At 37.7% G+C, this 13,933-nt stretch overlaps 2 protein-coding genes across 6 annotated transcripts in view; one reads left to right on the top strand and one right to left on the bottom strand.

Annotated features, from left to right (window-relative positions):
* The first annotated feature begins 5,139 nt into the window (after positions 1 to 5,139).
* LOC103982496 (nuclear transcription factor Y subunit A-10) lies at positions 5,140 to 10,843 on the top strand. 3 transcript variants are annotated; one of them, XM_009399435.3, is made up of 6 exons: positions 5,140 to 5,276; positions 5,825 to 6,248; positions 8,386 to 8,501; positions 8,631 to 8,702; positions 9,787 to 9,927; positions 10,152 to 10,843. In XM_009399435.3, exons 2-6 carry the CDS (start codon positions 5,963 to 5,965, stop codon positions 10,503 to 10,505), a joined length of 969 nt encoding a protein of 322 aa, XP_009397710.1. In that variant the 5' UTR covers positions 5,140 to 5,276; positions 5,825 to 5,962; the 3' UTR covers positions 10,506 to 10,843. The 3 variants fall into 3 exon arrangements, with proteins under 3 accessions (XP_009397710.1, XP_009397712.1, XP_018679801.1); XM_009399437.3 differs by lacking the exon at positions 5,140 to 5,276 and adding an exon at positions 5,299 to 5,585; XM_018824256.2 differs by lacking the exon at positions 5,140 to 5,276 and adding an exon at positions 5,299 to 5,594.
* A 149-nt stretch (positions 10,844 to 10,992) lies between these two features.
* LOC103983375 (probable cyclic nucleotide-gated ion channel 5) overlaps positions 10,993 to 13,933 on the bottom strand; it is a 4,158-nt gene continuing 1,217 nt past the window's right edge. For all 3 annotated transcript variants that reach the window (XM_009400596.3, XM_065106596.1, XM_018824255.2), the window contains exons 4-8: positions 13,653 to 13,865; positions 12,924 to 13,228; positions 12,062 to 12,173; positions 11,746 to 11,982; positions 10,993 to 11,680 (exon numbers count right to left, since the gene is read on the bottom strand). In XM_009400596.3, coding sequence (XP_009398871.1) covers positions 11,006 to 11,680; positions 11,746 to 11,982; positions 12,062 to 12,173; positions 12,924 to 13,228; positions 13,653 to 13,865 — 1,542 coding nt within the window. In that variant the 3' untranslated portion in view covers positions 10,993 to 11,005. The remainder of the gene's footprint in view (positions 11,681 to 11,745; positions 11,983 to 12,061; positions 12,174 to 12,923; positions 13,229 to 13,652; positions 13,866 to 13,933) is intronic.

Below are 13,933 nucleotides of genomic sequence, written 5' to 3'. Positions count from 1 at the left end.
ATTGATGCTGAAACATCGGGCAGGGAACAGAGTTCCAAACAAGAGGTACTCTGTGCACCATACTCAATTCTTTGTTTTTATACTATGAACTTTGTTGCTTTTATGTTCCACATTGTTCCTTGAGTGTTGATTTGTTCATGAACTCAAGAGCTAGCCATTATCCGTAGATACAGTTGTTAATTAGGCTTCCAACATGAAGCAAGAGTTTTGTATGTATTATTTGTAAGAAAAACCATTACAAATCAACATAAATTTGGACTCCATATGAATCGATGTCATATTTAAGGATTTATAATATGGCGAGCCCAACTGTGGTGATAAGGCTACCAGCAACACTTCCCTCCCCTCCTCGAACTTTACTCTGACCACATAGTTTTAGTTAGACCAAATGAGTTAAAAACACAAAAAAGACTCGCCAGAAGCAAAAATATTGCTTTATATCATGTAGCAAATATCATGCTAGTGTTGTTTTTATGCATGCTTTATATGACAAGGACATGCAATACAACTCTTTAATTGGGAGTAGAAAGCACAAAGAAGATATTAAAAACAAAAAGAAAGACAAGATTAAGATAAGTTCAAAGTTGAGAGTGGCAGCCACATGTGAAGCATTACTTATGTTAAATTAATAATACCTCCCTCCATGTAATGTAATGTAATCTTTCTCTTTTGTTTTGATCAGAATGTAATTGTTGGTTGCGTCTTCAACGACTGAGGAAAGAATCCGCTTCTCCTAATTAACAATCTATCTAATTGCACTCCTTGGGATGTGATTCATCATCACCCTCCTGCTTATCTGATTGCTTTTTGTTCTTGGATGTGGACTGCCAACCAAAGCACACACTTCACGTTTGGTGTAGTTAATTAGCAAATGGTGGGCTCTGAGTATATTTCTCTTAAACGCATGGTTTCCTACCATCTCCATTTCTCATCACCAAACACCTATTTCATGATTAAATCATGACTTCCTTTGTTGGATCTATCAATGATACACAACTCTTCGAATCGTGTTTATTAAAATTGGATCAAACATGATCAGTAAATTGAGTAGATTAAATAAAATTAAATATATAAATAAATCTTACGATGGAAATAAAATAAGAGAACAATAATGGAAGTAAGAGAGGGAGATGGTGAGAGAATGAAAATGATTAAAGATATAATTTTTTTTTTTCAAACTCAAATGGTCTAATGAGTGAATCAAAATGATTAAAGATATAATTTTTTTTTTTACTATTTGATCTATTTATTTGGTTCGAATATATTTTTCATTACTTTTCAACTAATGGGATTAAACATACTTATCGATGCCCTCACTAGGAGAGTCGTGGTCTCATGGGCTCTTCTAACATCAATTAAACATTCCTCGTGAACACTTTTGCTTATGTCAACAATGATGAATGATGATCATCATTAGTGCAAGCATGATGACTTACGAGGAATTATTCGCTTTGGGTGAGATTGTATAGCTTTATCCTTTCAAGATAAATATCGAATGATAAAATCATACGAGCTCATCCAAAACGAATAATTTCTCATGATTTCTAATGCTTATGTCGATGATAAAAAATGACACCTAATCAATTGAAACTAGAAAAAGAGTTCACGAGATTTTAACTTCTTTATTGAGAAAAAATTGGTATCTTAGAAAGTGTCAATCATCCTTTATCCTCAAAAGAGGTTTTTATTCATCCCGAATGAGTCAAAACATGCGAGCTCTTCCAAAATAAATAATATCACATGAACCCTCGTGCTTGCGATGATGATGATAAATGATGACTTATCAATTTATCCCTCCTAAGTCCGACCATTCTTGATCGAAACCATAGCAAAACTTATCTTTGGAATCTTGAATTGATTTAAACATTGAAGAAAGATATTTATAAAAAAAAATTATGGACGAGGAGTCCTCGAAATCGAACTGGCTTAACAGTAAAAAAACAAAAAACAAAAACAAAAAGAAGATTCTCACTACCCTTTCTAACACAGGCCACTATAGTACTTTCAAGCAAGAATCGGCACTTAGCCATTCTATAGGTTGTCTTTCCAAGTCAGTCATAACCTCAATCTCTGACACCAACAATGTCAATCTCCCTTCTCACAACTGAAGGAACAGCTGATTGAAATGATTGGTCTCTTCTCTTTCTGACAAAAGTGTTCATCCCCATCTTCTTCTGAGTTGGCAATGTCCTTCCTCCTGTAGGCAAATTGGTCACTGAGTTCATTGGCATTTGCTTCATCAAAATCATTAAGGTACACTTCCATATTCCAAAACATTTTGATGAATGAGTAGCTCCCCAATTCAATGGCTTAAATGATCCATTTTAAGTGATGAGAAATGTCACTTTTTTTTTTTTGGTGCCATCTTTGTGCAATGAGCTTAAATCAATAACACTGTACTTATTATGTATATATATATCCCGATATGGATGTACAAAAAAGTATATGATTATATATTTGTCTCGTAACAAAACTTTTGGGAATCAAATAAAAGCAAACCATGATTGATTTAGGTTTCAGATTTGAGGCATATATCTATTGATTTATCATAGACACTTGCTCTGGCCTAACCATACACATGATCTTGATGGAACCTTGTGTGTCTTTTTCCATAACTCAAGAAGACATGAACATACATATAAGAAATTTAGAGTGAGAATAATGAATATCGTTATGAAAAAAATAATTTTATATTAATTTTAAGTCAGAGGAATGAAGGATCTAACCCACACTGAATTTTAAAAATTAAAAATTAAAAAAATTATAATTATCATACTTAGACCAATCAATTAGCGAATCCAATCAATCGGATTCTACTCATCTTCACTCAATCACAATCCTACTAACTCTCCAAATTCTACCAAATAATTGATTTAGTGATATTTGTTATTATGGGTATAGGCCAAAGATGAGGATACAAATATGCTATTTATATGATCATTCACATAATTACCCAACCTAACCTTTAAAACGTGCATAGGGTGTAAAATGAGTACATAAATATATTTCCATTGGTGACAACAAAGTTGGGATATAACAAATAAAGTCACAACTATCCTTTTTTTTTTTTTAAGACGTGTTGTTGAGTGTATTTTTCATGTTAAATCTCGATAGATAGAAAATATTGATTATATAGATATATATATATATATATATATATATATATATATATATATATATATATATAATCCTTTTCACATTTGCATAGGTTAAGAAAAACTATCGTACTTAAAATAATCTTTATATTTTCAAAAGCATAGCATATAAGTCCTTTCGGTCAAGTTTAAGTTAACAAACATCAGAATCTGTTTACATGGTATATTGATTCATAATAAAATATTAATATAATGATAAGTGTCATTTAGGATTAAGGCTAATCTTAGCCTTTGTGATTTTGGTCATCAATCTTTTAAGCTTCTATAGTTTACTCATGTCTAAAATAACTCATATATTTTAAAAAATATAGCATATAAGTCCCTTTTATTAAGTCTGAGTGAACAAATGTTATAGTCTGCTTACATGACATGCTGACTCACAATAAATCAATAATATAATAACACGTATAATTTAAGTTTTTTTTTAAATTAAGACCTCCACCAATGGCGTCGTACACGTAGCCTCTTTAATCTTGACAACGAGCTCAGAAGCTTCGGGTCCTACCTTAGGTGGATGTGCATCGACCAGTTCAACGCTAGGCATGCAGTGATCTCCTGGTCTCTCTTCCTCCTCCTAGGCACCTTTATTCTCAACACCTCCTACTTCGTCCTCTTCTGCACCTCCACCGTATTTGATATGGTGGTCCAACTCTCCCTCACATTTGCCTCCGGCCTCTCCTACCTCCACCTCTCTGCTTTTGTCCGTCGCTACGACCTCTGCCACTCCCTCTTTCTCGATAAGCTAATTGAGGAGAGCAAGTGGGTGTAGGAGGGCTACATAGACCAGCTTGCTGGGAAACTTAGACATAACATTATATGTGTGGCGAAAGAATAGAAAAATAAAATCTTATATTTCCCAAAGAAAAAGATTCTAGCCATCATGCGAAAATTGATATGCAAAACAAAACGTATAACTAAAACCATGTGTATCAAGTAAGATTTGTTACATAGAGAGATTGTATATCTCTATAACATCACATATCTATAGGAGTGGATGAAATAGTTCAACTATCCTCATCTCTAGCGGTACTGGGTACTGGATCTCTATTCAATTACTCAAACCTCCTTGATTAGTATATCTCTATCCAATATTTATTAATGGTTTATTGTAAATCAACAAGCAATGTCATGTCATATAACTAAATTCTAACATTTATTAACCGATGGAAGGGATTTATATGCTATTTTTAAAAAAATATAAGGATGGTTAAAAATATAAAGATTGTTTTAGAGACAAATCAATCATAAAGATTTAAAAAATTAATGACTAAAATCTTTGGGTTAAAATGAATCTTAACCTTTTATATAATAAGAATTACGATGTTTTAATATTTAATTAGCCTATCTTTTACTATTCTCGTGTGATTGGCCAACTAATTATCCACTTGATAATCTTTCCTACGTACATGCACCAAATATATAATCATCGAAATACGTTAACAAATAGTAGATATAAGAGATTTTGAGTTTAAAAACTCCAACCGTATCATATTCTTTCTTGAGCATCCGAGTCAAGCATTATTCCGAATCCAATTCCAAATTGTATGTCATCTTTGATCGCATGACTTCACATAAACAAAATACTCCTTCGTAGCTATATATATATATATATATATATATATATATATATATATATATATATATATATATATATATATATAAAAGACATATTAATATCATCACATAAAATATAACGTAAACTTCCACCCATCCGAGATAGGGGGAGTCATCGCAGTTTGATTCGGCTCAACCCTCAATCGATTTCATAAATGATTCGAATTAGCCCACCGCTTAATTAACTAATCAACTGCATCCCACTGTAACTTAATCCAACTTCGCTTTTCTTAAAGTCATGCACTAAAAGGTGATTATGGGAAAACAATGGACACAAAATTAATGAGTGAGTGAGTGAGTGGTGAATAATCCATCATTAATTAAAATAATATATCTATCAATGCCTTGAGAGGACATGAGGCTCACTCCACCGTATTGCCTCTCTCGCTCTCTCCTCTCTCCTCTCTCCTCTCTCCTCTCGTACTTCTTCGGTTCTGCCCGATTGGTGTCTCTGGTGCCTTTTTCGCTGATGGGTCGGGTGACCTCCACGGCTGCCTCCTCTGAAACGTGAGTGGCGACTCTCCAATCTTCGCTATTGGTTGAAACAGTGTGCCTTCTGTCTCTGTAGAGGATTCTTGCGACTGGTTTTTGCTGCGTCCGCGTTTTCTTGGTCTTGGATGGATGTTTAGATGTTTGTGAGGTGTTTTGGGCATGGAACCGGCGAAAGATCCTCCTTTGATTCCTTTGGCTTCCGTGTTTTTGATCTTGGGATGGGTTTTCGTCGTAAACTTCAAATCTTGAAAGCTCCGGAGTGGAGTTGGATCTCTCGGTCATTAAGTTGAAACACGTTTACTGGAAAGTTTCGCAGCAGAAAGGGTAAAAGATGTAAAGATGGCTCCTTGAAACTGATCTCTCTTTGTTTCCGTTACCTCTGCGTCTTCCCTGCTTCTTTTTGCTCCTTTTCTCCGCCCTGTTTCTTTCTCGGTATCGGTGTTTGGCTACTTCATATCGTTTTTGTGGGTTTAGGTTTGTGGCGTCGATTTGTTCATGTTTTTAGTTTTGCTTCTTTTCGTTCGTAATAGATTGAATTCACTACGTCGAGCTACCAACTGCAGGTAATGGAGTGAAAGCCCGGATGTGACAAGGGAGTAGCTGTTAGCTTTCTGATATAGCCGGAGTTGGACTTACCTGTTAAAGAAGAAAAAGGTTTGGGGCACAGATTCCTGATAATTTATGGTTTTGGAGTGATCAGAATGCAATCGTCGACGATCTTCAAGAATCATGGAGTTGGTCAGCTACTGGTTTCGCAGACGCCTCAGGCTCCATTGGTGCCTTATTGGGTTGGAACTCAACCTCTCCATGGGGAACCTCTCGGCCAGCTAAAGTCTGTTACAGGGGACCATATCAATGCGGAGCAGCAGCTACCTGTAGTGTCCCGACGAGTAAATCATTTTGTAGTTGCAGGGCATGGACCAGGGCTGGGGTTCGAAATCCCAGAGAAAGGGGGTAATAGTACTGCTAATTGCTCAAATTTCCCAGGTAATGTTTTGCCGTGCCATTTCCAGAAGTTGGCATTGTTTCAAGCCAAATTATTAATCTGTGGTCCTGGAATAAGGTTGGTGTTCATGATTTCCTATAATCTCCTAAAACTAAATATTTTCTTCTTCCAAGCCTGTTCGGTACTACTGTTCTTGGTACTACTGTTCTAGCATTATTAATCGGCCCTGGAAAAATCTCCCATGCTTTGGTTTTCCTTCTTCAAGCAAAGTTCGAGTGGAGACCTAAAGTATGTAAGTGGTTAGTGACATATTAGGTGACTCTGGTCATGATTCATGTGTAAAAGTAGGAACAAAGAACATAGGAAAAGTTGGAAAGAGGGCATCTTCAGCTGAATGTCTAACTTAAAAGCTTCTGTAAGATGACACATGAATGGACTTCCTTATTGGCATTATGACATCATCATGTTGATGCATTGACATTTTATCTCTTTGATGCAGGGCAAAGTAAGATATCGACTTTAGAGGAAAACAGGATCATTAGAACATGTAGTAATGAAATGGTTTACCGGAGTTTTGTTTTGAATTAATTTTTCTACTAACCCAGAACAACAAGAATTGGTGTTCTAAGAGCTGAAGATGAGCTTCTGCGCTGAACTTCAGAGAGATGTTGGAACTGTAGCAATGTTCTAGTAGCATATTAGTTGTCAGTATCACAACAATAAGTTGTAGGTTTAATTTATGCTTTTTTGGGCCCTATCTAGCAACAATGAAACAAATTTGAAGAGAGAACAAACAAAAGAGAAAAATTAGAAGGGACAGAACTTGGTTCTGGTTCCTGGGAATCACACCTGGAAGTAGCTTTACCATAGTGATGATATCACACCACAACAATTACCTAAAAGTCCATTAGGTAATCTTTGTCAGAATGGAAAAGAACCGGCTCCTCAATAAATTTTAAATAGGCTAGTTTTATTAACTTGCCAAAAGAGTAATATTGACCATAAAACACTTGTATTAGAGACATAAATTTTAATAGTTGATTTATAATGACATAATCAATCAACTAAAAGATGCTAAGAATACAACAGAACAGCAATAATACAACTCAAGTAGAACATTTGTTTTGGCTTTTGAATGCTGCTAGGAATAAGCACAGATAGCATTCAAGAAATGTGAAAAATAAAAATGTATCGTCCAAATACTATTCTCGGACCAATAGAAATACATTTAAGTTTTCTTTTATTCTCGCTGGTCAGAGACCTCTCATTATTGAAGCATGAAGAGCGAAGAAGTCTATTGGAGAAGATGAAAATAGATAGTTTCAAGTGGGAGAAGATGATTACTTGATAATGTTTTGGAATTTAGTGTCGCCTGATGTTGCTGGATACTGATGTTAGGGGTTTGCTAGGTTCTGAAAATATACAGTATGCTCTAATAAGCCCATAAGTTTGATACTCGGCTATCAGGAATTAATTGCTTCTCTGGTTAAAAGAAACAAGTTTACAGGGAAAATTCATTATTGTTAGTCTTCCTGCTGTGATCATTGCCCTTAGTGAAAGTTCTTAATAGCTTGTTTTCCTTGATAGTGCATTCATTTCAAAATCTCGTTGGTGCTACTAAGAGAAAATAAATTTAATTTTTATTAATATTTATTACTGATAATTTGGAGTACTTCATGATTAGGGAATTAATGTTTAGCTATAGTATATGTGGTGTTGCTTAAGTAGTAACTAATGGATGCTACTATAGTGCTATACATATGATGCACCGGTATGATGTCTGAACAAAATTACTTTGGGGAGTGCTATTGTAGATAATCCCAGAGCACAAGTGACAAAACAATAATAGAAAATTAATCAATGAAGAATAAAGAATGAACTCAATTTTAACAGTCAATTTTTAAACCAAAAAATAGGCATCCATATAAGTTGTCATTAGAAAATGTAAATTACAAATGTGAAGCAGCATAACTTTGGATAGTTATTGCCCCCTTATAGAAGCTTAAAGTACCATATACCAATCTCGTTATGTTCAACTCTAATTGCTAGAGCTGTGAAGGAACTTTTGGTGTAGCCTTCGTACTATTTAGAAGTTTCTTTTGAGCTTCATAGTGTATGATATTTCTCTCTATTGATGGTTGTGTAACATGAATTTGACCACATGTTTTTGCATTATAGACCACAAGGACTTGGGAAAAGAGCAGAAGACTCAGCAATATTTTGCTCCCTTCTCTCTACAGTCATCATTACCTGAGAATCCAGGGCATTTCAAACAGGGACTTGGCCATTCTGTCGTAGGTTTTTCATTTTATGCTGTAGTTTTATGGAAAAAAAAATAGTTGCTTTGAGTTTGACTTATTAACTTTACAGTGACACACAGCTTTTTTTTTTTCGTTGTATTTTTTTTTTTAATATTGGAGTAGGTCTGTCCAAGTCATTCTTATGTTGACCAGTTCTACGGCTTGTATGCAACATATGGAGCAGCTCAAGCAATGGTTGGTTTCTCTTTTTCTTTTATGTTCTGAATGACAGTAATGATTTTGATTGTGGTCCTTCCTATTTTCTTTTCTTTGAGTCAGAGCAACAATTTTAACTGTATGAAATATGTCAATCAATCGCAGTGGTTCTACTGAAGCATTTCACAAGCTGAATCAACATCATTAATAACACTTTTTGATCTAGTAGATCTGGTATGGAACTCCTAAAATTAAATAATAATTCCGGAAGATAATATTTAATGCTTCTTCAATTGCTCATAGAAAATAAGTTCCTCTTTTGCATACATTGAGCTCAAACACTTTGCCTATGTGTTTAGTTGCTGTTGAAGGGAGCCACAGGATCACACATTCCTGGGTTATGCCATTGATGAGCTACAGCAAAATATTTGAGCCCAAGAACCTAAAATTCTTATTGAGATGGGATCGTGGTTTAATCTTTTTACATGGATGACTCGAGAACCTGTTACAATGATGAGCCTTGTTGTGGTCTTGCCTAGTCAACTATCAGCGGAAACAAGATTCGAGCCTGTGACCCTGCAATATTCTGTCAAAGTCATCCTTACCAACCAAGCTAGTCAGCACCTTAAAAACTGACATTGGAAATTCTAAGACATGGTGGCTGATGTAGAAATGTAATAGAGGTCTATGTTTCTTGGAATCAACTTATTTTCCAAGAAAATAAGGAAAATATGTTACCTTATTTAGAATTTGGTAAGATATATTACTCAAGCCACTGACTTGGGGGCATTTATGATTTACAGTTTAAAGCTTTACATTTTCATATGTTTAAAATGTTTTATTAGAATGTAAAAAAAAAAAAAAAAACCATGTTTACCTTTGTGAAACTAGAAGCAAAACATTAAATTAGACAAAAAAAAAGGACTTGGACTCCATCTGTTCTTTTCCAGAAGGCTTATCACCAACCACTTTGCAGTAAATTTTTATCTGTACACAGTTCAAAAAATGGAAAGTTCAAGGAACAGAAACTTGTTACCTGGTGAATATACCGAATTCATAATTTCATGTTTTCCCCCCTGCACATCAATTTGTTTGTGAATTGTTCCTGGTTTCCTTTTTCCAGCATGGGCGTGTGCTTTTACCAATGGATGCGACAACTGATGGACCAATCTATGTGAATGCAAAACAGTTCTACGCAATTCTTCGTCGCCGCAAAGCTCGTGCCAAGGCTGAGAAACAGAACAAATTGATCAGAGTTAGGAAGGTATGCATTTACCATGCAACAGCTAATTGCTGATACTTTCCTCTGTGTTCTATAAGAGCAGTAACTAATATACTCTTTAAGCTATCTATTTTAGCAGACACCAGTCTTTTAAGTGCTCTGCTACTGTTTTCACCTTTGTAACAGCTAATAAGCTCATCACATAGGAGGCATTTTCCTTACTGTTATAAGATTTGAGTGTGCTTATTCGGTTTGCTTTTCTGCAGCCATATTTGCATGAATCACGCCACCTTCATGCGATGCGCCGAGTAAGGGGCCGTGGTGGTCGATTCTTGAACACAGAGAAGGTGAAAGACGCAATGCCTCCTCCTGCCATGTCTCCGAGTTCTGAAATCCTGCAGCATGACAACGTAAACCTGAAATCAGCCAGTGGCGGATCAGAGGTGACGAGCTTGTATGAACAGGAAAACATTGATCACTTCAGCATCATTGAGCGCCTGCATGCATCTGTTCTTCATCCTCTGTCAAATATGGTGAATGGAGGAGGACAAGGAAGTGGCGTCATCCATAACAACTGGGGTGCAGCAGCTGATGGCTGCTGTGATCTCCTCAAGGTCTGATGAGATGGATACTGGGAGGGTGGTCGAACGTTGAGAGCGGTGGCGGCGCAACCTTTCGATTCCCCCTCCGAAACTTCATACAACCAGATGGAAGAGCTGGCCGCCTGTCAGATATGGCACAGGGTTTGATCTTACCATCATTTGGTTGTTCTCCGAAGGCAAATCATTCTTGGCTTATCTGCATTTGTGACTTCCGAATCAGCTGATAGCTATATAAGTCGAGCCGTCTTAGATAGCGGTACTGATGATGGAAGTCCTCTAATGCACTGTAAAAATAGGACAGGGTTTGTGCGTCTTTGCGCAATATAAAGAATCAGAACCGTGTGTCGATCAAATAATTATGTGTAGTGGCTGTGACATTGTAAGGTACTGTTCTATATGTGAATTATACTGGACTTTTGTGATCTCCCACATAAGACTACTGAATCCATCGCTTCGTGATTGAGATCATGAATGCAGTCTCTTTGTACGTTGGTTCCTGTCGCAGGTTGCACCGTCGCTCACCCATCGTCCACGGCGAAGTCAGGCTCAGGAGGCTTCTGCAGCGCCACCAGCTCTCTCACGCTCTTGCTTCGCTGCCGGTGAAGCCCGCGAAGCGCGTTGGCCGCGAAGCGCGAGGCGTATATGGTCGCCCCGAGACTGGAGGACCAGCCGCCGTTGTCGTCCAGGTCCGCCATCTCCTCCCTGCGCCTCAGCTCCGCCGCCTTACGCTTGGAGTAGCGCCGCCACGCGGCCTGGATGAAGCAGGCCGCCCACGTACGCCACTGCTGCGAGTAGAACCGAAACGTGTGTTGGACCTGCCGGCTGTGGAGCCGCCGGAACTGGCTGGCCACGAACTTTAGCTCGTCGGCGAACAGCGCGAAGGCTTCCACCTCCGTCAGAGCCTTCACGGTCCGAGTGGAAGAGGGAAGATTGGCGCCGGACTTGGGATCCAGGGCCCAAGTCAGCAGTTCCTCGCCGCAGAAGTCTCCCTCCTTGAGTATGCTCCTGTTGAAGAAGCCACTTCTCCCGCCATCGGTGGTGATGCTCTCCAGGCGGCCTCGTATGATGAAGAGCATCTCGTCGACAGGATCTCCTTCTCTTACGATGTAGGTGTTCTCGGTGTACAGACTGGGCTTGAGTCTTTCGCATATGGCGTCGAGCAATCGCTCGTCCATGTTCGCGAACAGAGGCACCTGTCGCCGAAGAACGATAAGCACGACTTCACCCGCAAGACTAATGCGGAATGAGACGAACGTACCCTTCTGACCAAGCCGAGACAAAGGTGGCGCTTGATGTCTCGCCTGAGGTCCTTGGGGAGGGTCTGCACCAAGCTTTCCTCGTCCACCCCCCGCGTCTCCAGCCACTTGTACTGGTCGTACCGGCGGACGCGCTCCCGGAGATCTTGCGGCAGCAGGCGGTGGTGCATCCACTGCTCGGAGTCCCGCCTCTTCACTCTCATCTCCTCCAGCCGTATCGTCAGAGACTGAAGATAAGTCTGAAGCAACGACGTGGAAAGACTCGAGCTCATGTTCATATAATGCAGCATACAGATTAAGAAATGGTATTTAGGTTACCTGCATGTTGCCGATGAGGAGGGCCATGAGAATGAGTCCAAATATAGCGAGGGCTATGGAGAAGATGACTTCTCCGGGGTAAGTACTTGTCACCAGACCTTGGCCAAGGGTACTGTTGCATCCAGAACAACATCAAATGATCGATTAAGGTGGAATATCACAGGATTTAGGTGATAAATTCCATAGCCAAGAAGTCATAATTGTAATTTTGTATCCACACATATCACAGCATCAACTTATAAGGGATTATGAATCTATCATATATCGAAAAGTTCCATGGATTGTTATGCACCTAATCTAAGAAGATTCATGCAGAGTGATCCTAATCAACTGACTCTCCATTTCTCATGCAATTTTTTAAAGAGTATCTTTCTAATACAAGAGAATGTTAAATTAATTTTTTTTTCAAGATGTTTATTATAAATATTTAATTTATAATGGATGATCAATTTAGGAAGAAAAATTTACATGACAGCGATAAAAGAATCAGAAGCAAAATAGAGGATATCAACCTATAAGTATGAGAGGATGACGGATCAAGCAATTGTTGCTATGACAATGTCAGTTGGAAAACAAAGAGCCAAAAGGTAATTGAGTTCTCCAAAGTCAGGAATGTCAATAAGATCTGAGTTATGTATTGTCAATACACTAAGTTAGAGATAAGATTTTTGCAGTACTCATTAAAATAGTAGTTCATCGCTTGACGATTCATCTAACACGAAACAAATAAACACAATATCTCAAATAAACAGTATGGAATATGAAAGAGCAATCTCTCAAGCAATTTGAGGAACGAGCGAGATTAACAGTTATAGATAACATTCTCAGTTCATCAATTAGCTGAAGAGAAAAGAAGCATTACCTGAGGTTCTGCAGACCCCACCACAAACAATAGCAAAGTTTGGAGAAGAACTTGTTTGATGCAATGATTCCAGAAGTCAAGGCCTGTGTATAAATTCCAAAGTTGAATTCTGTATTGTCATCAGCTACTGAACAGTACTGCTCAAGAACTCCTGCACTGACATTTTGCCAGATATCATAGCCATCTAGATGTGCATTACCACAATATAAATACTTCACATTGCATCCGTCAAAATTCTTGCAAGCTAATTGCCAGCAATCATCATCGCGATCGACTGATAATAAGTACCAGAAAGCACCTACTATCTGCAAAACAAGCAACATCGATATTTCGATACTCCAATACAACAACAACAATAACAGAATATCCCGACTATTTGAGGTCATTGAGCTAGAAATATCCTTAGTTTAGCCAAAAACATTTGCATCTTTATATATAGTTTCTAGATTGAAAACATTGATACTTCAATGTGCACATAAATTTTCTTCACTATATGCTTCGTTATCCATGAAGAGAGATGGAGGTCTAGGTAGGAATTGAGAAACTACACCCATCTGTAGAACATTAACCCTAATCTAGATAACCAAATTCAGATGTCATCCTAAAGAAATTCCATCTGCAAAGATGGTAGAGAAATTTATGGCAGAAAATATTGTCTTTAGTTCCAAAAAGCAGCAAAAAAAAAAAAAGGAGTAATTAAAAGTTCAGCAGAGATGAAGTGGTACTTACATGACTAGCAAGCATATACCATAGCAAATAATAGGCTGCACCAGCCCAAGCAGTTTCGGCAAAGATGCCAGCAGTCCTTCTCAACTCTGCTGTCAAAGGAAAAGTTCTAACCAATCTTGGTATATACTGAAGCATGACAATGAAAAGCAATGAATTCTTGGTATCCAGCACATCAGAATCTGTCGATCTGTGAAGGAAACTCCAAACTACAAACTGAAGAAAATGTCGATAGATCAGTGGTGTGAATTCTAAATCAATATTAAGCTCTTTCTATCAGATTA

This window comes from Musa acuminata, chromosome BXJ2-4, assembly GCF_036884655.1.
Source record: "Musa acuminata AAA Group cultivar baxijiao chromosome BXJ2-4, Cavendish_Baxijiao_AAA, whole genome shotgun sequence".
Taxonomy (NCBI): domain Eukaryota; kingdom Viridiplantae; phylum Streptophyta; class Magnoliopsida; order Zingiberales; family Musaceae; genus Musa; species Musa acuminata.
Note: the sequence above shows the minus strand (reverse complement) of the source record. Positions and strands in the feature narration are given on the sequence as shown.